The sequence below is a fragment of the Cyphomyrmex costatus genome, unplaced genomic scaffold, assembly GCF_001594065.2.
Source record: "Cyphomyrmex costatus isolate MS0001 unplaced genomic scaffold, Ccosl1.0 scaffold135, whole genome shotgun sequence".
Taxonomy (NCBI): domain Eukaryota; kingdom Metazoa; phylum Arthropoda; class Insecta; order Hymenoptera; family Formicidae; genus Cyphomyrmex; species Cyphomyrmex costatus.
In genome coordinates, this window is record NW_017275337.1 from 858,751 (window position 1) to 883,474 (window position 24,724).

Consider the following 24,724-nt stretch of genomic DNA (forward strand, 5'->3'; position numbering starts at 1 on the left):
GAGAGAGAGAGAGAGAGAGAGAGAGAGAGAGAGAGAGAGAGATATTCTACAGCAATGTCGATTCTAAGCAAAACGATTTTATTCGAATAAACAAATCTTCTCGTGTTATTTTCACAACTGCGATTCCATTCATTATCTCAGTTAATAAATAAAAAAATTTAATTCGAAAAAAATTATAAATTAAGAATTTACTTTCAGAATTCGAAAGACTATAATTTAAAACTGTTGCAGCTATTTATATTCATAACTTGTATGTAGGTAAATGTGGAATATCAAAGGATTAATATAAATTATGAACATAAATTACTGCAACGATTACAAATGATTTGCGGCAATCCTTCACATAGAAATCTACCAAATCTTGAAATAACGCGTTATTATGGATAGTAAATTATATTTTCGGAATATTCATGATAATCCTCAATTAATTGACTATTAAATTACGTTGGAAAATTAGAATAAGCATGAACCGTTTAATGTTAGCTTATTTGTAGAGATTGTTCTAAATCGTAAAAAAAGTATGTTTTAGAACTTATATACATAAAATGTACATGATTTAATTTAATTTTTTAGACTTCTTGTTTATATTGTTTCATAAACAATATTCTCATTGTAAAGTACTTTACAATTATTTTTCGTATTTGCTTGAATTGGATCAGCATTTTTATAAAATTGCAATAATTTTGTAAATTTTCCATTTTTTGTATTTATCTCTCTGTATTTAATTAAATTGGCTGTAATTGAAGCATATACAGACACTGTTTCAATTTGCCAGTAGCAAATTGCTGTTTTAGATTCGTAAGGATGTGTTCCTTCCGACTATTTGAAACGTGCGCTAAAGATATTCACTTAGTAATTTGATCAAATCACGTAAACGTGCAATGAATAATTTGAGCGCAATTGCGGTGAAAGCTCTTCAAAAGTGGTAAATGGTGAAAGTTTTCCTGATTGTACAACATTTTATAGAGTAATTTTGGTCTGTTGTAATCAAGCAGAATATCTGTTTTTAACACGAGTTTGATGAAATAAAATTTTGTCGCTCAAGTTTATGAAAACTCAATTCTATAACACACGTCCTTTTTATAAACATAATGAAACTAATTATTTATTATATTATTTATTGAGTATATTTTACAAAGAAATTTCGGGATTTCTAATAAGATAAAAGTCAACATCATAATTCAACACTTTAATGCAGAGTTTTGATTAGCATGTAAAACTTATTATTGTTCCTCAATCTTATTTGCTTTATTGAGAAATATACTTATATAATTATTATTTATTAAGTATATTATTATATATATTTCATAAACTTTAACGTCATTACACTTTATCAATTATATTTTAATATTTCGGTATTGAAAATTAAGGGAAGAATCAAATTTTATAATTAATTAGAAATTGATTCTTGCCTTTTATTCTATTTCAAAGGATATAAAAGGACTTATATGTGCTACTAAATTACATGATTCAGTCAAATAGCTCCTGGGAATTGCGGTTTAGTACAATATTTGGAAAGCTTGTGTTTGTTACAAAACTTCCCTTCTTTGTAATGATCGTGCTAGTTAGAAAATCATGATAAAAGTGATATTGTCGGATGATATGGAACGAAAAAGACTCGAGTTCCTCAAAGGATCTGACGGCTAACAATCTTTTGTGTGGTTCAACAATCTTTTCAGTGTTCTTTTATCAACCGCAGAAGTCAGATCAAGGGGTTTGCTCTAGTTTATCTTCCCTTTAAATTTGAGATGTTGCAAAGAACGAAGCGAAATGGTTTTCACAAGAGAGAGAGAGAGAGAGAGAGAGAGAGAAAGATGGAGGGAGAAAAAGGTGTCTCCCTTGTGTCTTATAACAGGTGGGATTTATAATCATGGATGCTGCTCCGGGGGACAATTGTGAAATGATTCTTATCGAGAGATCGGTTCGTTGCTCATAAAATATCTCGCCTCATGTATCTTCATGAATAGACTGGAAAAAAAAACAGGGCAAAATGCTGCACATTTTATTTTCAAAACGGTGCGTTTATATTATAATATAAAAATGGATTTATTATGTTTTGAAACTTAGCGTTCATTTAATCATAACATTCATAATGCAAATAAGATTATAATGAGTGGAGAGGTATTTATTTTTTAGACTTGCCTCTCTAATGATTTAAAATGTACAAAACTTGCGTAAATTTTATCGCAAATAAACGGTTAAGTAAACTTTATTTTATTATACACTCCGTACTTTCATGTGTGCGTTGTTTTGACTGTTTTATTATCACGTATTCAATAACGTTTTTATACGTCATAACTTTTGGTTATTTCACTTAACTATCCATGAAAGAAAATAAAAACAATCATATACGACAGACAACAAATAAATAAATTCACGCCAACATACAATGTGTATGTCGACGCAATTATTGTATAATGTGATAACATTGCATTATTCCGAGCAAGATAAAAATTGCCGTAAATGTTGTGACGATTGAATTTACTCACCATATAACGTGTCGCTATATTCGCTACCTCGTTGCTTCCTGATACCATTGCTCGTTTCACCCGCGTTCTCGAAAAACACACAAAAAAAAGCGCTGCTAAATACGATCGTGCGTCAATAAATGAATAGCGAGAACGCGCTACGCCGACATTTGTTGCGTATGGAATTCGCGTTCGATTCGACGGTGGTGAGAGAAACGGTGCATGAGAACTATTCCGCGCGAAGTAAGCGTTAAACTTTCTTCCTTCTCTCTTCTTAAAGCTAAAGGAGAAGACTAGCGCCGTACGTCGAGCGAGGTGAAGGTGGTCGGTGAAACTCAAATGTATCTCAACGCTGAGAACGGCTTGATCCTCATGGGATTATCGGTACGGGATAGAATCGAGATTAGATTATTATGTAAACAAGCCGAAATCTTCCGGGCTCTTTCACACACACACACACACACAGTAATGGATTTATTTATAAAACTATCCGCGTAGTGCGCATTTGTCCCTTTTAATTCGACTCGCATGGTCACGGTCGTGACGTCACGTCGTCGCATTCCGAACCATTATCAGTCTCGGGTGTTATTTACAGTTTTCCTTTTTTTGCAAGCGCGAGAGTCGCGATACGAATAAGTAAGTACGAGTGAGGATACGAGATGGCTGTGGGTGACTTTCATTGTTAGAAGTATCGTTCTTCGTTTCTCATTGAATGTCAAGAAAGATAGAATGATGTTTGTGTCGACTTGAGCTACTTGTGTGTGAGCCATTAGATAGAAAATATATACTATATATTTTTCGCATCGAGAGACGCGACGCGACGCGACGCGACGGCGATCAATTTGTCGTTCGACTTGGCTCGTAGATCCTCGCATGACTACGGCGCGAAGTTGGCCGCAAAAGTTTTTCATGCGTATGTCGTCGTGGCGTATCGCGTGAAGTGCTCGTCGCGTCGTCGTCGGTCGCGTTTCGCGTCCCAAGCAGAACAAGGTCGTACACGATAAATGATTGAGAGGTGACTTTAGAGTTATTTTGGCGCCATTTTCATGTCACGATGAGTTATGTTCCGATCCGATCGCCTCGCGAATACAATGAACGTCGGGAGTGCCGCGAAACGAGATCGCGTTAACGTATCGATGTGCATCAATTAGCTGTGTTTTTCCCGTACGCGTTCAAGCGAAACGGCGCGGCGAACGATCGGTTCCGTTTCGTGTTTCTCGCTCATCCAAATCACGTCGGGTACGCGATTGTAAGTTAATTAGCATACGATTGCAATTAACTGTGCTTTTCCCCGCGATCGATGCATCAGCGTGAGCGAGTGTTTCGGAACAATGGAACAAGCAGACGGGGATGCAACGGCGAGAATACAATGGCGATGGTTGCACACGGTGATGATCGTGACAGCGAGGGCATTTCGACACTTGTAAGTGAATTTATCCTATATATTAGTCGTGCGATTGATTTTTTATTCGTTCGCTTTGATCTCGAGAGGAATATCGCCAAAAACAATTTCGTGCAAAACGGAATTAAAAATTCAACTTTCGGAGAGTGAAACGAGATCGAATTACTCCGCAGAAATGTGATCCGCCTTCGTGTTGGTTTACTCCATCAGACAAAGGTCTGTACCCGCGACGATTTATTCGCTATAACTGACTTAATTCCATGAATTAATTTTTTGTTTTTAACAATTTGCAAAATTATTTAGATATTTATCATTATTTAAATTCCCTTAAACTGTATCGTATAAAGCAATAAATGACTGCGCTGGAAATTCTCGTGTTTGAGCAAATTTACATTTCAAAAGTGAAAAGTATATGTCATTAAATGCAATCATAAAATGTTTAATGATAATTGTAATCGACGTAATAATCAGAATTCAGAAAAATTTGAATTATAGAAACCCGATAATTTACATAATTCGTCTTATTTCGTGTCATTCGATTAGAATAATAAATAACGAAAAGAACAAAATACTGACGACATTTTCGTTGAGCTGCCATTTGCCATTACGTGCATCTGCTGTTATTACGTTAATCCTATTACAGAACGCGAAAAGTGTATTGATAAAATTACATTTTCGATAATTTATTAAAGGTTGCTCGCTCTAGTTCTACACAGTTATTTCGTTGTCATCGATGCGATTATAGCGCATAAAATTAAGCTATAAAAGCGTGACGATCATGTCTTCTTTAATTAGCCATTACAAAGTTTAAAACGGATCCGTTAAGTATGCTAATGAAATTTTGAAGAAACGATGCGCGCGGAATGACCATGGTGGTAACAACATGGATTAATGTGATGAGGAAGGTTTTTCTTTCTCTACGTTTTACGTAAAACGTCCTTTCCCATATTATCACATAAAGGTTCGTAAATTAATTTTATAAAATGAAATGTAAGAGGATTTTTTTCTGTCGAATTTTACAAAGTTAATTTTTAACGAGAATTTTGTCACAAAATATATTAAATAGAAAAAAAATTTAATAATTCGTGGAAATGTAATAATTTTTTGCGTATTTTTTTTTTTTAGATTTATTCATTATAGAACTTTGAAAATTTTTTTTAATTGAAGTGAAATTTATTTTGCGCAAATTTTAGAGACATTACAATTAAAAGTTAAACGCAATATTAAAAATTAGACGATTTACGACTCTTAATAAATTTCAAATGCACAAGATGTTGCAAGAGTTTTATGTGGTTAATCTGTTCATAAATTTTGTTCAATAAAATTTTAGAAATTATATTTATAATAAATATTAGAGACATAGTAAATATTATAAAATATTTTCCTAGGTGTAATTTTAATCTAAGAAAGTAATCATTAATTAATTCTTCCAATACACACATAAATTAATTAATCACATTAATTAATCTTCCAATACACACATAAATCTATCGATTAAATTATAAAATATCGGTTATATAAATGCTCCTTATTATAGCTAGCTATTTATATGATAACTAGTCTCTCTCTGAAGATTAATAATCTAAAAGAACCTACACGTGCAAATATAGATATTATGAGCTATGAATCCTTAGAGATCTTGCTTTAATTATTACTATCTTTAAAGGTCGGTTGTACTGTTGTTGATTATTCTTGACTGTAATACAATCATACATTAAACTCACGTTTTTTATTACTTTTTCACAAAATGTTTCTAAAAAATCTTAATTTAATAAAGACTGAATCAACTATAAAATATCAATAAATACGAAATTAGATTTTTATTCTAAAAATATGAAACTTTAAGAACTTTGTTTAAGAGATGTCAGTTACACAGATTAAAGACTATCGATAAAAATATTATATAGAACTTTTCAGTCATAATTTGTTCATTAATTTTATCAAATTTATCAAAATTATTCATCTTTGATTATAATCTAATCGATGCCTCTCTAATTTAATTACTTTAATAGTATATTAAAGAGTTAAAATCAAATATCAAAGTTATTATACGCAGTTAAAGAAATTAAATTTAGTTATCCACATTTCTAGTCATGATGTAACTTACATTTAGGATAGAACATATAACATAATTTCCTTTTGGCGATTGAAGCCTGTCTTTGATCATGAATTCAAGACCATGCCATTTGAACGAATGCTTCGTTACTTGTGTAATTCTCCATTATATGTTTCTCTTCGTTTCTTTTTCAACATTTCTCTTGTGTTACGTTGCTTAATTATACGGTACAATCAAGATTTATAAAGCTAATGTAAAATCATTGATTCTTTTTATCGTATATATAATTGGTCGCTTCACTTTTACAACCTTTTTCAGTATTCAATCTCACTCGCGATATTTAAGTTCCCGAATGCTTCATTATTACTCTGCAATTTGAGATCGCAATAAATCTCGTCAAAGGATTTTTGCGATCTTGTATTTTTATAAAATTTATTCGAAAAGAAAATATTATATTTCATCCATGTCATTTTTCACGTTTCGTATCATGATCATTTCATTTAGTTTTTATATCTGATTTTATTATGTTATACTAATATGAGGATACGTGAATTCGCGGTAAATATACCTATATCTACATCAAAATTGCATATTTAAACTTTTCTTTAAATAAAATTATTATTTAGTCATAATATCGAGTTGTTTTGGTAGTTCATTTTAGTAGTTCATTTGTTCGATAATTTGAATTTAACAATCATTTTATTTTGTATTTAATATTGGAAGAATTTATTTTTTTAAATAGAATGCAAAACGATTTTTATGAAGTGATTTCTCGTGATTACTTTGTGATTATTCTATTTTTAATATTTGACGTCGGGTAATATTGCGAATATACGATTTTTCGATGTGTCAAGAAACTTTTTATAGAAAAAGAAAAGAACATTTTTTTGGATCGACAACTTGACAAGTACTCTAAGGATTAATTCGCGGGTTAAGCTGATGGTTGAACGGCCTCGTTTCTTAAACACGACGAGAAAAGTGACGTGAAAGAAATGAATATTTGAAATGAGCTGCTTATTTCGGTATAAATTCTGATTTTTCATAAAACTTATAAATGTTTTCCCCGTAGGTTTCATCATATAACGTATTATAAAATGTAAAATATAAATAAATACATGATATGTAGAAAGAGAAATCTATTATGCTCGGTACAAGGATATTATATATGAAAATCATAATGTATTATGAAGCTCCTGAATAAGAAGTCATTTTCCGTTTCAATGAGTTAATACACTGTGCAATTAAGGGAATACTTGGCTTATAGTTGACAATGCATAATATATTCTAAAAGTGTTCTAAAGTTTCTATATAGAATAAAATGCTTGACTAAATACATTTTTATATACATATATTATTGTCTCAACATGATGGATACTTTATCATAGACAAAGTATACCTACTCATTTTCAATGAAAAACGAGTTCTAAAGAAATAAAATTGGACATAAATGTTTTTGCTATATGAATTATTTTCAAAATTAATATCTACAATATGTATGTGTTTTAAATATTTTTTAAATAATTATATGTTTTGAAGTTGTTTTCTTTTTGGTGGAAACGATTTGATTCGAAGATTCTTGTTCGAATTTGATTGTTGTATTGTATACACGTTTACTATTATTATTGCATATGCGCTAGTGTCAACTTTAAAAAAAGTATCATATATAATTAAATTTCTTTAAGTAAACCTTTCTGAATTTGTTAATAATATGCAATTTGAATCCGAATAATAATTAATAAGAAATATTATTTTATTGACAGATAATTATATGATATAAATGCATAGAATTTTAGTTTTGTAAATGGTTCTTAATTTATTTTTGAATACCTGCGACAAAATTACGCTGGTAGATCTAACTTTGTACTGATACAAAATAAATTGTCTAATATTATAAGATTTTTATATGAGATAAAAGAAACAAAATGTTATTGTCAATTCTCCGACATTATCACAATTATCTGTAACTATCGCGAAAATGATAATTTACGACTGCATCGCATGCTATTCGATCGCAAGATTGTCGTGTTGTTCGCATAGGTCACAGAATGTGATCGTAAAATTTTGTACGCGAAACTATTAATAGACGAGTGTCACGTCCGTGGCGAACGCAACGAGATCTTTCGATGAAATCTCGATTTCACCTGCATAATCACCTGTCGTTAGTCTTCTCATCGATCATGCGATACTCGAACTTTATCATTACGTCACCTGGCATGCTCACTACCGTGAGTAGTGTGTCTGTTCGAGGGAGCATATGGAATCGAGCGTACTTCGAGTCACTTCCACTACGTCGGATTTAATCACAACTTTGTCCATTAAAAGTAAGAAAGATATATCGAAGAACTTCTCTTCTGCTAATACACTTTCCTCGAAAATTTGAGGAATGCCTCGAAAATTCCGCACTCGATGATGATACCGGTCCTTGCTCATCGATGAGTCACTACTCTGCCTTCCTCGAAGGTTTCTTCGCGTTCCAATATTGTCCACAAACACGCCAATCACTGATTTATACCACTTAATTCAATTCGTTAGTTATTCTTCGCCCTTTAGTGAGTCATACGTTTCTAGAGTTTAGATTGAATTGATTCGCGGATTAACGATTCTGTATTTTCGAGTGTACTTGGACTCAAAGAATTAATAAACCCGATTTCTTTCTTTAAGTAAATCCTTTATTTTCGGAAGAAAACTTTTAATTAACTTGTTTCATTATTGTTGTATCACGTAATCTATCTTAATAAGATAAAAAAGGAAAAGTTAATAGTCCGAGGAGATTCTTGGAGTCTTAAGTAAGATTAGTTTTAATTCTTATAAAAAATTCTTGGTCGATCGTCTTTTGTACGCCTTGGGTATCCCTATGAACTTATCCAGTATACTTGTTTCTTCATGAACAAATCACTTTATCTTAAAAAAAAAAAAAAAGGGGAAAAGGAGCTTGGTATCTCTGAAGGATTATTTCACGAAACAGTTCTTTGATTAGTTTAGATAAATCTTAGAGTTTTCTCTTGAAAAACTTGGATTGATTATTTTTAATCCCCAGAGTATCTTTGTAGTGGCTGTCCAGTAGTTCTTCATGTTTTCGAAAGAAAGAAAAAATGTCACTTGATCCCACTAATTCTTTACTTGTTAACGATTATAATATAGTTATTATTATTGAAGTTCGCGTTAAGTGGAGGTACATGTTGATTTGTATTGTCATAATAAAGATTTTATTAGTAACACTTATCACGTTGATTGCATCAAGCTTTACTTATTTTATTAACAATCCTACTGACAATTGGTGACATTAAGAGGTTTGAATTTAATTGGAATTAATTTCCGTTTACTCTGTTATAATTAACGGTAAGCGCACATATATAAGCTCGAGTTATGGTTACGGTATCTTTAACAGTTTCGGACCACTATTAATTTTGGAGGTATTAATCTTGCTGGCGAACACGAGTAATTAACTCGGGAAAATGTTGACCATACTGATTGATTATAGTTGCTAATCATACTAAATGTACTAATAGTCTTGAATTTTTACTTATTGTTTATTATTCATTTATTATTTATTGTTGATTTACACACTTATTAATAAGTTTACAGATGATCATTTGTTAGTATTTTTTTAATATGATGAACACTGCTGATTCGAAACCAAATGATTTCAATGGCGCACTATTTTTGCCAATCATTAAATTCTATTTTATAGCGTTTTATTCTGTGATGTTTGTTTGCAATTCTTGATCGCTATTTTCGCACTTTTTCTTTTTAAAACTTTTTGCTACGATCGACGATCAGTGGCGCGGCCTTGCTCACTCCGACGGGAGGCGTAAAATCAACAAGCGGTATCGGAGCGCTCTCGCGGCGCACTGAAGTGCGTCTAGCCAGGAGAAGAGAATCGGCAGCGTCGCGGCGCGTTGCGTCGCCTCGCGTCGCGCCGCTACAGAACGCGAGTGCGACGAGAGTGACCCTGGCAGTGAGTGCCGCCTGCGCACTCTCGTTGTGTTATACTGGTCCTTTCCCTCTCGATCTTCGGCTTCATATTCCACCGCGCCTCTTTCACCCTTGTACGACTTACTTGATAGGTCCGACTGGTTCCGACTTGGCTTTCGAAAGTCATCCCCGTTTCCTCATCACGTAAATACTTCTTTCTTTCTATGCGTCCGTATACGCGCGTTCGCCAGTCCGTTCATCTGGCTCATTCCCTGCGCCATTCATACGTAGCACTAGGAGTTCCCAAACTGGCTGTCGCAATACGCTATAGTCTAAACTTGAAGAACGTAAACAGAAACTATATTCTCTGTCGTTCGTTTAATATGTGCGTCCAAATTCGAACCATGTATCATATTATTCATTTTAATTCTTTACGCGTACAAAAATCAAGTGAGACGTTGATGTAAAAAGGATAATACGAATCAGATGGAATTTTGATAGTAATGAGAGATTAAATCCTGATGAGATTATATTTTAATCAAATTCGATCTGCAGAAGGATTTGATATACCTTTGGTACAATTTCTGAAGTAGTAACGACTGTTGTACCTTGTTAAACATTTTCTTATTTTTATTTTCTTACGACGTTTCGAACTTAAACTTATTTTTTCTCGTCTAATTCCTACATGAAAAAAATAGTTGAAATATTTATAGTTAGAGATCTGAAAATAATTTCATTGGATTATCAAGATAATTATATAGGAAACTCAACTACGGTGAACAATGTTGAAAAGATATTGAAATTCTAGCAATGAGCTTACATAATTATGTTGATATTTCAACAGTTATTTTTAAATTGGTATCTAGTTAAATTTTTAGATACTTTATATAGAAAAACCATTCTTTTTCAGTTCTGTCTCCTTTTCTTTTTCTTTCTTTTTCTATCTTTGCATTTTTTAAATTTTCTGGTTTGCATTTGCATGTCACGCGACATGTAGAGCGAAGAAAATTGCTTATAGCGAGAAACAAACGAGAAATCCAATCACTTTTCTTATTTATCTTTTACATTTTTATTCTAGCTGGGTATTTCAAATTTAATCTCCTTGAAACAAGGAAGACATAGGAAATACTATTTTCCGTAGGTGACTCAAAAGAAATTACTAAATATCTGTAGAAAAACAGCGCACTTCAAGAATCGAAAGAACATACTTCCTTCAGTCTGACTTGACATCAACAATTTCTATCATTCATATCCTAATTGTTTGGATTTAGCCTCATGGTGCTTCCTTCGCTATATTTTACACCGGATTATGTGCGGAAAAATTAGTTTGTTTATAATATAAATTCAGTGCTTCAAATTTTTTGTGAAGTAAATATTTTATTTGGAAACTGTGTTGTATACTGTGAAACTTTTGATTATTCAACAATTATACGGTTTATATTTTATAATATTAATTTATACGTCACTTTCAAAATTGCGTATTGTATACCATTAATATTGATTATGAATGATGTATTAGCCATAATATTCTATAATTATATAATAATTTATTTATTTAAGTTAATTGGGAAGTTATTAGTTTTTAAAAAATTAATTAGTTAATATAAATTCGTGTGTTTGGTGTATAAGAATGAGAAAAATATATTTACGTATTTATTTTATTATTTATTTAATCTTAAAAAGCGAGTACTTAAAAAGTAACAGTTATAAGAAGCTTATAAAATATTTAAAAACGTAAAAAATTCTGCAATGAATAAAAATTGTAAAATCGTTTACACACGATATTTTTAAAAAATGTTTCCATCGCTATTTTTAACTTGTGCTCTTTGCGCTAAAGCGGTACTATTTTTTACTTGAATTTTTATTTTCTTTTTCTCCTTTAGGTATTATATGCTGCTGGATTTTTTTTCTTGCATTTTTTGTTATTGTCATGCACTCGTATTTTTGTTCACATATATTTCTACTTGTGAGAGTTTATTATACGAGCTCCAAGATATGTCCCGTATCAACGTATTCTTATTAAAATATTATAGGTTGTTTAGAAAGTTCGTTTTACTTATATAATTAGTATATATAGTAGTAATACATTCTTTAGATCAATTGTAATGTTCACAAAAATGTTTGCGAAACACATAGCTTTAGAATTAATTATTTTTTATACGAATTGTACCATTTTAGTTGCTTGAAATTAATTAATATTTTTTTAGTATGAATCAAATATGGGTCTTATAGACCCAACGTTGATAATTGTGTTGAAGTGTCAGCTCCGGAAGTTAATAACTTTAGACAAAAAATAATGTAGTAGAATTGCACTGAACAATTTGTTCCAACAATTTTTACAGTAAATAATTTTACAAGCGTATTTGATTCATTATTTGATTCGACAAATCGACAAAATAATATGATTTCGATTTTAAATCTCTCTGAATACGTATGATTTTATTATAATTATTCTAATAGAGAATTTGACTTAGAATAAATAAATAAATTTCTCTTTTCCCTTTCTTTTTAGAGTCTGTTAATATGATAGATAATCTTTCTGAAGGTATAACGAGGCAATAATTATCTTTATATGATGTAGCGCCACTAATCGCGGATATATCCGCGCATAAATCAAAATAAAGTCCGAATATTGGGCCAGGAAAGCCGTCACAATCTCTACAGTTAATTCTGACTGATTTATCGCGGCGTATCCTTCGAGTGATCGCGATAAACCTCAGTACGCAGATCGTTCACGATAAGCCGTTGGTCGTTTGAGCCCCTCGCATAGGCCTCGTCAAGTGCCCCGTTTCATTCGATTTATTGCGAATTATTTTATGGCGCCATATAAGGGCGAGAAAAACGTAAGAGTGGAAAAATTAACAATAAAAAAGTTAAGCTTTTTAAATAAAACTCTTTTATTTCGTATAAGATTGTGCATAATTTATCTATAGTCTATCGCTGTAACGAATATTGCACAGTATATAATAATTTACAAATTTTAGTCAGAAAAGTAAGAGTGGAAAGTCTATGAATATACATATATTTCAAAAGTAATATATAATACAATATATAACCGTCGATTGATATCTTCGTTTTTTATACTCAAAATTAGCCTTGTCATAATATCGATTTTAGTACGGAACTGCATTTCAGCGGAGAGCAGATAGCGATGTAACGCTGTCACTCATGGTTATAGATTAATACAGTATCGATATACGATTCAACGAAAAACGAGATTCTTTGACATCGTAAATCCATCTCCGTAAAAACATAATCGATGCTCTTTGAGATGGGAAACTAATGCACGTAGTAATACATAGATAATTACAATTAAAGAAATCGATAAACGCACGAGAACTTTAAAATTATTGCTCAATGATAGAAATAAGAAAATATTTTTTTATAAAAGTATCTCCATAGAAGAGAAGTTATTTTTGGTCTTTTGATTAGAAATACATTATATTTTGCTATTTAAACTTCACAATTATTAATTGGTATAATTAAATATATATAATTAATAACAAGTAAGACAATACAATTTTTTTTACTTTATTATCTTGATATTAATATATTCTATGTATATAAATATAGAATTGATTTTACATTTCTTTTATTCTGTCAAGCTTAAAAGAAAGTTGCAGAGTTACAATTTTGTCGTAATCCATCATATAATTTTCCTTTAATTCGAAAGAGATGCATCATTAACTACCTATTACACTGCAGTAAATTAATTATGTTTTGAGTAAACGTCGAGACAGGAAAGCGATTACTGATGAATCCCACGTGAGGATGGTATTGTTGTATTGTTCACGAGACTAGATTAATTGCATTGCGTCGATCTACATCGACCAATGGAGAGTGTCTTCTAATCCTTATTCAAATATCACACAATAAGACAAAATTACACAGCTCATACTTACAATTAGTAATTATCCCAGTTGAAACACCCAATGGATAAGTCAGTTTAAATGTACTGCCTAAGGCAACAAAGCTAAATTAATTAATATTCATAAATTGCGTATCATGTTACTTTCTTTTCTACATTGTGTTATGGCAAATAACAAAAGGAGATTATTATAAGTAAATTAAATAAGTAAATAAATAAAATTAAAATAAAAATAATAAATTTTGTTTAATAATTTATATGATTTTGCATTATGGACGTATAATAAAATTTTATTATAAAAGTTTAGATTACAAATATTGCAACACGGCTAATTTTGCTTATAATTTAAAATATACCTTGTACTTTGTACTTTAACAACTTACTATATTTTATCAAATAATTTTAGTATGCATAGTTATATATACGATATGGCGAATATTACACAATTTAGTACGGAAATTGCACAATTGTACGATTAGTTGTAGCAATAGATTAACTGTAATGTAGGATATATCCAATTTCGATTCACATAATTCTTGTTTTTTTTTTCGATCTTCAATTTTTCTGACTATTATGAAATAATATTTCGTAACTGATTTCACTTTAATTTTTGAAATCTATGCATATATATAGTCATCTAGATTATCGCGGACTATGATTAATCATTCTCTAAATTGTTCATTACTATTGTAGTACATCTATACGTATAATCAGTGTGATTTTGCAACACGGTTCCAATTGCAGTTGTGGCGATTTGCGCGCCAAAAGTTATTAAAAGTACTCGCGCGGGTACCACGTTTGTTGGCTGCTGAGTGTAAATTGCAAGAAAGTTGCACACGCGTGCAACGAATCACCAGCAGCACGATCTTTCTTTAGATGATTCATTCGTTACGATCGCAGAAAGAGTCTGAAAATTTGCCTTATTTTTTAGATATTTTTAAATTACTAAACTTAAATTGCCATAGGCAATCCGTACGTATATAATTGTTTTATAACACTCATATTTTTAAAAAGATAAGTTTTGTATTATTAGTTGTACTATCAAAACAATATCGTAAGCTTTAAAAATACTTTTTTCTATTTTTATAGTAACAGCGAGGAACAAATGAAGTATTTTATAGAAGTTTATGAAACTGAGTATTAAAAGAAAAATATATGTTATATTGTGAAAGTATCTGAGAATTGAAGATCGATAACGACAAGTCGCATTTCCGAATCGTGAACCTTTTTCCGTTATTGTATCGACATCGAATTCCCATTTACGAGAGAGACGCGACGAGAGTTCCGAAAATTTTTCGACGAATTACGAGGTTTCTGACTGTATTGCTTACGATCTCTCGCCTTTAAAAGGGTCAAGTTGCGAAAGCGAAGAAAGATTCCTTCGTAAAGTATATCTTCGTATATTTATATGTAAATAGTTTTAGCTTTTAATAATTTTATTATACAAATGACAATTATACATTGAACTTTTTACATAACTTGATATTCTTTTAAACAGATCGAAAAACGCTTAAAATACGATATCTCATCATACAATTTGATAAGCTATGAAACAAGTTGTAAAATTTTATATTTGAAGTGCTATTAGTAATCATCTGTATGTCTAGTAGGCGACACATATAAGGTATACGCTAGATGTGCGGCTATTTATGAGAATGATTATGGATGTAAATGGGTTAACGGCGAGAGCTATTAGGTTGAAACACACGTTACTATTTTCAGTAATAACTAAATGTATGTGTACACGAAACACACTGAATCTGTTTAATTATTACAAAATTGTCAGGTTAGCACATTTTGTTTTAGTCATTATTGAATCTTTTATTTTAACGATTTTCTCTCTTTGCTATTTTTTCAGATGAGTTACTTACAATAAATTTAATTAGACTAGTATATTAAAGCCATTGTACACTGATATAAAATCTTATCTGATAATAAAGTGTACTGAGGATTTTACGATTTATATAATGTAATTTTATATTTATATTAAATCTTTACATCAATTTATATACAATGGCTTTAATGTGCGTCAATTTGCATCAATTGTGAGTGCATATCCATACAAATTTGCTATTAATATATTTAAATTGAATTAACTGTTATATACATAATATCATGATTTTTATTTTTAGATATAAAATGAAGAAAACTTCGAAATTGTCTATTAAGTACAGAAATCTGATTTATAAGTTCTAGAATAATAAAGTTACAATATATATAATATTTTAATTTTCATATTTTATTTTTCATTGTGACATTAAATCGATAGCTATCGAATTAGAGAATTTTGAAGAACACAATCTAAATTTTGAAAAATAGTCGCAACTTATCAATGAAGCATCAATATTTGGCTATAGAATTCAAAAACACAAAGAAGTTTGTCCTCAAGCGCGTGGAAAAGAAGAAATATAACCGTGATATCTCTCGGTATTCGCACACACCGAGCATCGCAGCGGAAGAATAAGTGACGGCTATTATTCACGCGGTTTCCACTGGTCGCGGCGCGCCGGTTCAGTTCGTGTAATCACAATACGGATAAAAACTCGCTATTTGATATAACGGATTGCTAGGGAGTTCAATGGACAGTCGATTCCCCAATGATCAAAATATTCTGTCAACCTCAGTATATGTATACACATTATTTGTTCCGTCAGAGATATATAGTATATATTTTATAATAAATAAGTAGTGATTTCTAGCTTTCCAGCGAGAAATATAGTGTAACACAATGATCATTTTATCTTTGTTGAAATTGTCAAACAACGAGGATATAATAATTCACAGTATATTGTGTCATCTGTGCCTCTTACTGGAAAGCACCCAACTATTGTAAAAAAAATACAATTAGAATAAATATATGAATTAAGGGGAAGTGTTCAACTTGGCGAATTTTTATAACTCATCGAATGTATGGTCAAATTTTTAACTTGTTGAATTTGTTGCGCGATTAAATCTGTTATTAAGAAAGATCTGTATTCACATATGTGTATCTTGATTTAGGAATTAATACGAAGAATATGTAGGGATCAATTTTTAAATATTCCATTGCAAATGTCAAAAAACGCATACAAGCATATAGGAAAGTAGGTATTCTTCGCTGAAGAAATATGTTCTCGTTTCTTACATTCTCAAATGCTGGGGGAAGATTTTAGCTTGAAATCGCGTAACGCCATTCGCATTGCTGGTTCAATCGAATTCCTTGGAGAAGCTCGGAGAATCGTATTTTCTCTCACATAGAACGAAATAGCATATACGAGTTAGGAGATTTACGTCGCGCGAAAGGATTATACCGCAATATGGGAAGATATCAATATTCATTGTTTAACCGCATGTTTTTACGATTATTATATGAATAGTATTAGAAAGAACTTAATACTTTTATATTTATTTATATCTAACAAGATCTGATTCAATTCTTTTTTTAATCATTTTTAACATTAGTTCAATATTATTACTATTTTTGAATAAAAAGTTCAAGTCAAATTTTTGAGATGTCAATATTTGGATATCGTTTGTTTAATTAAGCGTGTCAATTAATCGATTTTACAAGGCGCGTGTCTGTATGAGAAAAATAATTTCTCGCAGCCGTAAGTTTAATGTTTTTAACAATACAAATTCTAGGAATCTCTTCCAAGCTTGTTAGAATTAAAGTTTTTCTCTCACATCACTTCTTAAATGATCAAGTCAAATGGTTGTCGGTGCCCGAGATTCTCGGGATCCGTAAATTTCGTTTGTTTTTACAGAAAATGCAGCAGTTTTTCTTTGAGAATCGACTATAAATATACGGCCAGACGGTTCTGGCGATCGCAGTCGCATCATTCGCCGCACGCTAAACGAGAAGATGAAGAATAATCCGTTGTCGCTGAAGACGGATGTAGAGTATTACTTTTAACGACTGAATAACGCGCCTCTTAAATCGACAAGAGTAAGATGAGAAATAATCACATTGCTTGTGATATCGTTTAGACAAAAATATTTCCTGATTTATAAACGATTTCCTTATTTATAAAGATTTGTAATTTACATTTTTATCAATTACTTGCAGGTGTATGTTCTTCCTTCAATCACATTTCTTTTTAATATGCTCGATTGAAGAGCTTGTTTTTTTAAATCTTTAATTTATTCCTATGAATCTTTTAAATCCATATATTTAAAAAGAAATATAGAGATTATAAAAAATTGAAAATTATGAAATCTTTCTAAAGGATTGTGTAAAGTAAATCAATCGGTTAATAATAGCATCGAACTCTATAGATAATTTCGTCAAACGTGCACGATCGCGTTTCAATGAAGCAAACGCAATTTGCGGTGAAATGAAGCTTGTTAAAGTACATGCAAACGCATACGTATTAATTACGTTTTATTTCGCGGCGGTGCGTACAAATCAACAGTCACTCGTTTCAATCGCTGAATGTCAAATTTTTAAATTTCAGTCACGTTGCTATCTTTGTCGATTTATCTTTTTCAAACGTGAGCCTTTTAATTGGATTATGTCGCTTGTATTTACGCACTTTTTCATTCGACTCGTTTGTAAAACGCTAAAGCGGTAATGTTTATCTCGTCTTCTGGTTTGTTTGGCTGTTATCTCTCAGTCCAATGTGTACTCGGTGCTTTAACGTTTTTAGGTGATTACATTAAAATTTACGAAGGGGAACTGGTTGCTCTCAAATGGAAAATTGCCTAAAAATTCAGGAAACCTTTTTTTATATATTAAAGTTATATATTGTATTAAAGTATAACTCAGTTAAAATATTACGCTAAAATATCAAGATATTTTTCGACAAATTTAGCTCATAATGAAAAAAAATTTGTTTAAGTGATAGCCTTGAAAATCATTTTTAAAATTTATTAAATTACCCAATATAAGTATCAACAATATTTTGTAAATTTTTCTCTGTTTTTGAACATTTACGAACATTTTTACCATATTTCATTAATTTTACAAATTTTAAATTAATTTATTTAATTTAGGAGAAAGTTTACTCATATATTTTACATCTAAATCTTTAAAATAAATTCTCGCGCATATTTTAGTTTTCGATCTCTTAATTCGTCGCAACAGCAATGAATTCAGGGCACAAAATAAATAATTGCTTTTCCTAAATGGAATGTGAGTATACGCCATACTGTTGCCAGAAAACGTCAATACAAAGACATTAAATTTCATGAATCGTATAACATAGAATTTTGTGATATTCTACAAGTGGAACGGCATTGGGGAATCGACCGCTTACGGCATCTCTCCAAAAGCACTAACAATAAGACTTATTGCATTGTCCTCAAGAAATATTATACTGATATATATGAAATCTGTCTCCTTAAAAATATGTTGTAAACGAATATTGATATGATTAATTTTTTGATATAATAGAAATCTAAATAATTTTTTTTTTTAATTTTTTAATAACGTTTCTTAGATCTCTCATTATAACAGATTAAGTTTTTTACACAACACAAATATCTACAATTTGGATAACATAAATTAGATTTTTTATGTTTTTATTGACTGATAAAATTTTTTATTTTTGCTTAGTTTGTTAATCTTCTAACATTTGATATCTCAATTCATATCTCAGCCATATAGGATAGCATTACTACTGTAGATATAATTGAAATTATACTATTCATTTGGATTATCCGGATTATAGCTTTAAATCTGAAATATTAACTCATTGTAAGATTTTTTCGTAACTTAAAATAACCACTCGTTGCTAGAGAACTCTGACAGCTATTACACTTTTAGAGACAATTTTTGCTGCTATCACAGTTCAGTTGCGTTGCTAGTTGAAAAGTGATTGCACTGTAAGCCATAAAGAACAGCAGTCACAATGCACACACACACGCACATTACTCAAAAAGTTAAAGAGCTTTCAACATATCCCACTACTTATTTAACATAGGATAATATTGGAGTATCGTGACAGGGAAGAATCTAATACTCGTTCATCATATATCGAAAGGCTTTCAAGCTTCGCTGATAACAAACTTTGTAATTTAAAGGCAGCTCCAATACGTAACTAAAAACTTGAATCGATAGCGGACGATGCAAAATTATCAATCCTGTAAAAGTTTTTCGTTGAGTATTCGATAAAAATCTTGACATTTTCTTTTTGCTTGTTGAGATGAATTTGGCAGGACATACGTACATTTGAATTCCAAGGAAATAAATTTACGTTTTCAGCAGACTACAAATCTCCAATAAAATAGGAGAAATCTATAGAATTGCACTACTAAGATATATGTATATCAAATAAATTTTTTATCTTTGTTGAAATATTTTATAATACAGTCACCATTTTTTTTTTAGTGTTAAATATCTTTACATAAAACTAAGTTGAAAAGCATAAGAATCTGTAATTAGCCTTAATTCAGTTTACCTACTATTAAATGTTGTGACGATATCGTTTAAATGTTTTATAGTTGAGAATTTGCTCCAAAACACGTTCGTTGATTGTTTAAAGGTTCTAGATGATAAGCAATTCAATTTTCCAAAAGCAGTGATAGTTTATTGTATACGAGGTTGAACATGACGCAATATTTCAACGACCGCAGAACATTATTTACACGAGAGTTTAACTTTGTGTATCGGCGACAACGACAGGAACTCGAAAATACTTGGCGGCCAAAGTTGCATACAATTTTTGCGCGTAATAAATCGCAAATGTTTTTCTAGTCATGAGTTTTGGCGATCGATCGCTGTTCGTTGAGACAATACGTATAGGGTGTCTAACTGTTATTGATTTTGAGACTAAAATCAATTAAAATTAATTCTGCGAAAATTTTATACATTATTGTTTTCATTATTATCATTGTATGCGTAATTATTGTCTATTTTATTAATTATATCATTATTATGCGCAATTATATATTGCCTATAATTTTTAAATTTTTAACATTAAACATTTTGATGATTAAAGAAATCCAAAGATATTGTTATGCTTCAATCCGTTTAATTAAATTGAATTAAATGGAAAACTATAAGATGCTTTATATATAAACAAATTTATTGTGATTAAGTTTATTATATTGAATTTTTATGGATGAGAAAAAAAGCTATTAGTTCATCAGATTATTTTTCAATTATACTTTTAGTAAGTAACTGTTATAAAATTTCGTAAAAAGATCTTTATTTATCTACTGTTTCTGAAACACCCTATGTGCATGATTTTGCGCACGTAAAATCGTACTTACAGCAAGTCTTCGGTGAATCATCGACTCAACCAGCCAAAGTGGAGCCAGAAGCCAGACACTCGGGTGCCAACGGCAAAATCCGTAAGTAGTACTATCATCTGACCTTTTCCTTTATTCTGCCTGCAAAAGGTTTTAACCTGGTCCATAGAAAATTGTAAAAGCGAACGGGATAGGGTGAAAGCGCACTGACGTTTAATCCCGAGTAGTGGCGGATTTACTGATAAGATCTATTTATGTGAGAATGATTAAACGTCATAAGCGTTTGAACGTCTAATTTATTATTTTCAGTATTTCATGTCAGACACAGGGAAAATTGAGTTTTTGCAAATGGTTTTGAATCACTAAACTTTTGCAAAATGTGGTTTAAAAGAAATCAGTGTGATATACATATATCGAAATATTTTAATAAGATTGAAAACTTTTATATTAGAAATTGTATGTATATACCACATTGTTTACTCTTAGAAATAACGGTAGCGGCATTAACTTCCTAAGTCTTCAACCTGAATTCATAATATAATACTTAAGAGAACAAATTTCTCCATCTCCATTATGAGAATTTCTTTACCACACAGCTTCAGTAAAAAATTATGTGAGAGATTTTATACGATTGATGTTTCTTTCGTGGCAGATATACTTGTAACGTGTGCCTTGGCGAATACTGATCGTATCTCGATGTTTTCTTTTCCTGGCGAAGTTTCGCATTTTTCCACTCGGCTCATTCACATTTTTCTAAAGTGAAAATGGCATTCTTCATCCGCACGATTTCCATACGTGTCATACGTCTTTCGTCTGCTGCCATTCCATCTTCCGAAGAAAACATTATAAATATAAGATTCTTTTTCGACATTGCTGTACACAGATTGTATTGGTAATAAAATATAATATGAAAATGTAAGACTCTTGGAAAGAATTGTATTAGATATTTTAGAAAAGTAAGAAATTATTAAATTTGATATTAATTTATTTATTACTTGATTTATTACTTGTTTAACAAGATATTAAATTATTTTATATTGTTATATTAAACATTTCTAAAAAAAAGAATTTAATATACTTTTTTTTATTATAAATTAATGAGAAAAAGATTAAAGAAAATGTTACACGAGAGATATTTTATATTTGTTTAATAAATATTTTTATACATACCCAGATAGCATAAAGTTTGAGAAAAATTCTTTTTTTATTTTTGATTTACGAAATGAATTTCTGTTTTACATCCTATTTCAATTCTAAAAATATTCCTGAAAATTTCAGAAGATTTTACTTTTATATTGTATTACCAATTGTGAGTTTTTTTCAGATTTAAAATATATATTCTTTCCAATTTTTTATATTTTTCAATTTTATATAAGAATAATTTATACTTTAGTTTTTATGCAAATAAAATATTACTTTTAATAAAAGTAACATGTACATATATGTGTACAAACATTCATATAAATTTATTTATGATGATGATGACTCCTTTTATCTCCTCATGTGGAGCATAGGACGTCTACAGGCCTCTTCCACTTTTGTCCAAGACCTATATTCGTTTCTCGAATCAAATTGTTTTCGGATTCGTGGGTGATTGATCCACAGAATCCTACCTCAGTCAGATATTAGAGACAAATATCTACTGATGTATACTGATGTATAGGACCTACAATTTAACGCCGAATCCGAACATCGCTGATGATCATAGATATTTTGATCACCAGGTGGAGCCATTTTTTGGCTCATTAAACGCGAAAAATCGCGTTTGGGCGCACGTGGGATTGAACTCGGGTCTACAGATCGCGAGTCAATCGCACCGAGCGGTGAGCCATTCGACGCCATAAATCTATTTATATATTTTATTTAAATTTCTTTTGTGAATATATCAGTTGTGTTATTTGGGCATACCGTTCTCTTTTTTTTTTCTTTTTAACAAATAAATCTTTGTTGGCCTTTTTTGTAAAGATATTTAATATAGTCTCTGAGTACGTTTCAACTTCTATGTATGTATGTCTCTGCTCGATAAGGACTTTCTTTATCTAAAAAAAAGGATCACAAATGAATTTTTTTTCTTTATAACCGACAAAAGCTTAACGACTGAGCGTATGCGAGTGTGTCAAAGGGAAGAGTTTATTTTACAGGAAGGACGTTATGTCTCATTTTGTCCTCGAAGATATAAAAATGCAAAGCTTTCGCAGTGGCTTATATACATTTAAATTACGAATTTACATTTTGCATGTAAAACATGCAAATCAACAGGTATACAAAAGACACATATGCAAACAATTTTACGTTTACACGCGTATCTGTATTGATAAATTATACATTATACGTATATACATATAGTTATACATAGATATTTCAAACAAGATATTCTGTAACGCTTTTGAATTTGTTAAATGTTTGAATAAATTTAGAATACAAATTAATTCAATAAAAATGATTAAATTGTAAACTGTATATAAAAGCAGTCGTATTGAAAAAATACTTTTTACAGTAGTTTTAAAAATATCTAATAATGAAGGTGGTTTTCTTATTATATTTAATTTACTTCCGAAGAGAGAATATGTATGATGAATGTTAGACTTCAAAATGAAGTTTTTTGTACATTCCATGTATGCTTCTTGTTCGTAGAGACAAGGATGAGAACAGAAAGAGATATTAAGCCATATTTTATTCAGATAAGGGTCATCAATGTCGTGCCATCTGCAGTTCAGCAGAACAACAGATTGGATGAACATTCATATAGATGTGCATCCACATGAAATCGAAATAGCCGTCATATTACTTTTGTACAGGACTGACTTTAATAAAAAGAATGGCTTGAGAAAAAGAAATGCACTAATTTTCAAGAATATCTTTATATATATATATATATATATATATATATATAGTATATATGTATGTTATATTTTCATGCTTCTCTATAGAATATAATTCTAAATATTTTAATACTATTACATTCTTTTAAAATTATTATGAAATACATTAAGCTTTTTTCATGAAAAAAAATTATTTATAATATCTATAACGGAAAAATAAATACGCCGTTACAAATTTTTTTTATTTTACTATAAATTTTTGTTCTTTCGTTTTATCTAAAAGCTGAAGATTCCACAGAAAATTGATATGGAATGTAAATATCAATAACCATGAAAAAGCAAATTTATAGAAAGGTTAGGGATATGCGATATGAAACAGTACATCAGAAATGGGTTTGCTTGGGTCAGTAGAAAGCTTTAGAACCAACTCTGGCTATTATCCATATCTAGAAAGTGAATAGAGGAAGGATAAAAGCTAGCTTAATAGCACTATTACGTTCCCAGCAAAGTGGTATCAATTACATTTTGGCATGGCAACCAGAGGATGTAATTTATTATTTTTTTATATCAAGATCTTTGATGTAAAAGAGAAGCATTGTGCGAATTTTAAAGTTCATCAATCAAGTTGTTTCAAGAGTATCACGATAATGTTCTAATTAATCTTTGTAAATTACCTCGTAGTTAGTAAATTCAAAATTTTGTTCTTGCTGATTTCTTAAATTTATCTCTTTTGAATATTTTTTTCTTTAATTTGAAAAAATATAACTTTTACATTTTTATAATTATAAATTATCATAATATGTTAGTATAATCCATACTCTTTTATTTAACATCGTATTTCTTTTTTGTATTTAATAAACATAGTTTATTTCCGCGCGATGTAGATTATAAATAACATATTTGCATTAAATCAATGTTCTATTTTACATCATGTCGCATTGGTAAGAGAGAGCAAGAGAAAAAAAAAGAGAAATTCAATATTGTCATTCGAGTCTTCCTTTAAGTTTCAAATCGAAAAAAGTA

The 24,724-nt window shown here is 30.4% G+C and overlaps 1 protein-coding gene across 1 annotated transcript in view; it reads left to right on the plus strand.

The window, feature by feature from the left end:
- Positions 1-3,799: 3,799 nt before the first annotated feature.
- LOC108782762 (uncharacterized) overlaps positions 3,800-24,724 on the plus strand; it is a 41,439-nt gene continuing 20,514 nt past the window's right edge. The window contains exons 1-2 of the mRNA XM_018551119.1: positions 3,800-3,891; positions 20,903-20,981. Of these exons, the coding sequence (XP_018406621.1) occupies positions 3,800-3,891; positions 20,903-20,981 (171 nt within the window). The remainder of the gene's footprint in view (positions 3,892-20,902; positions 20,982-24,724) is intronic.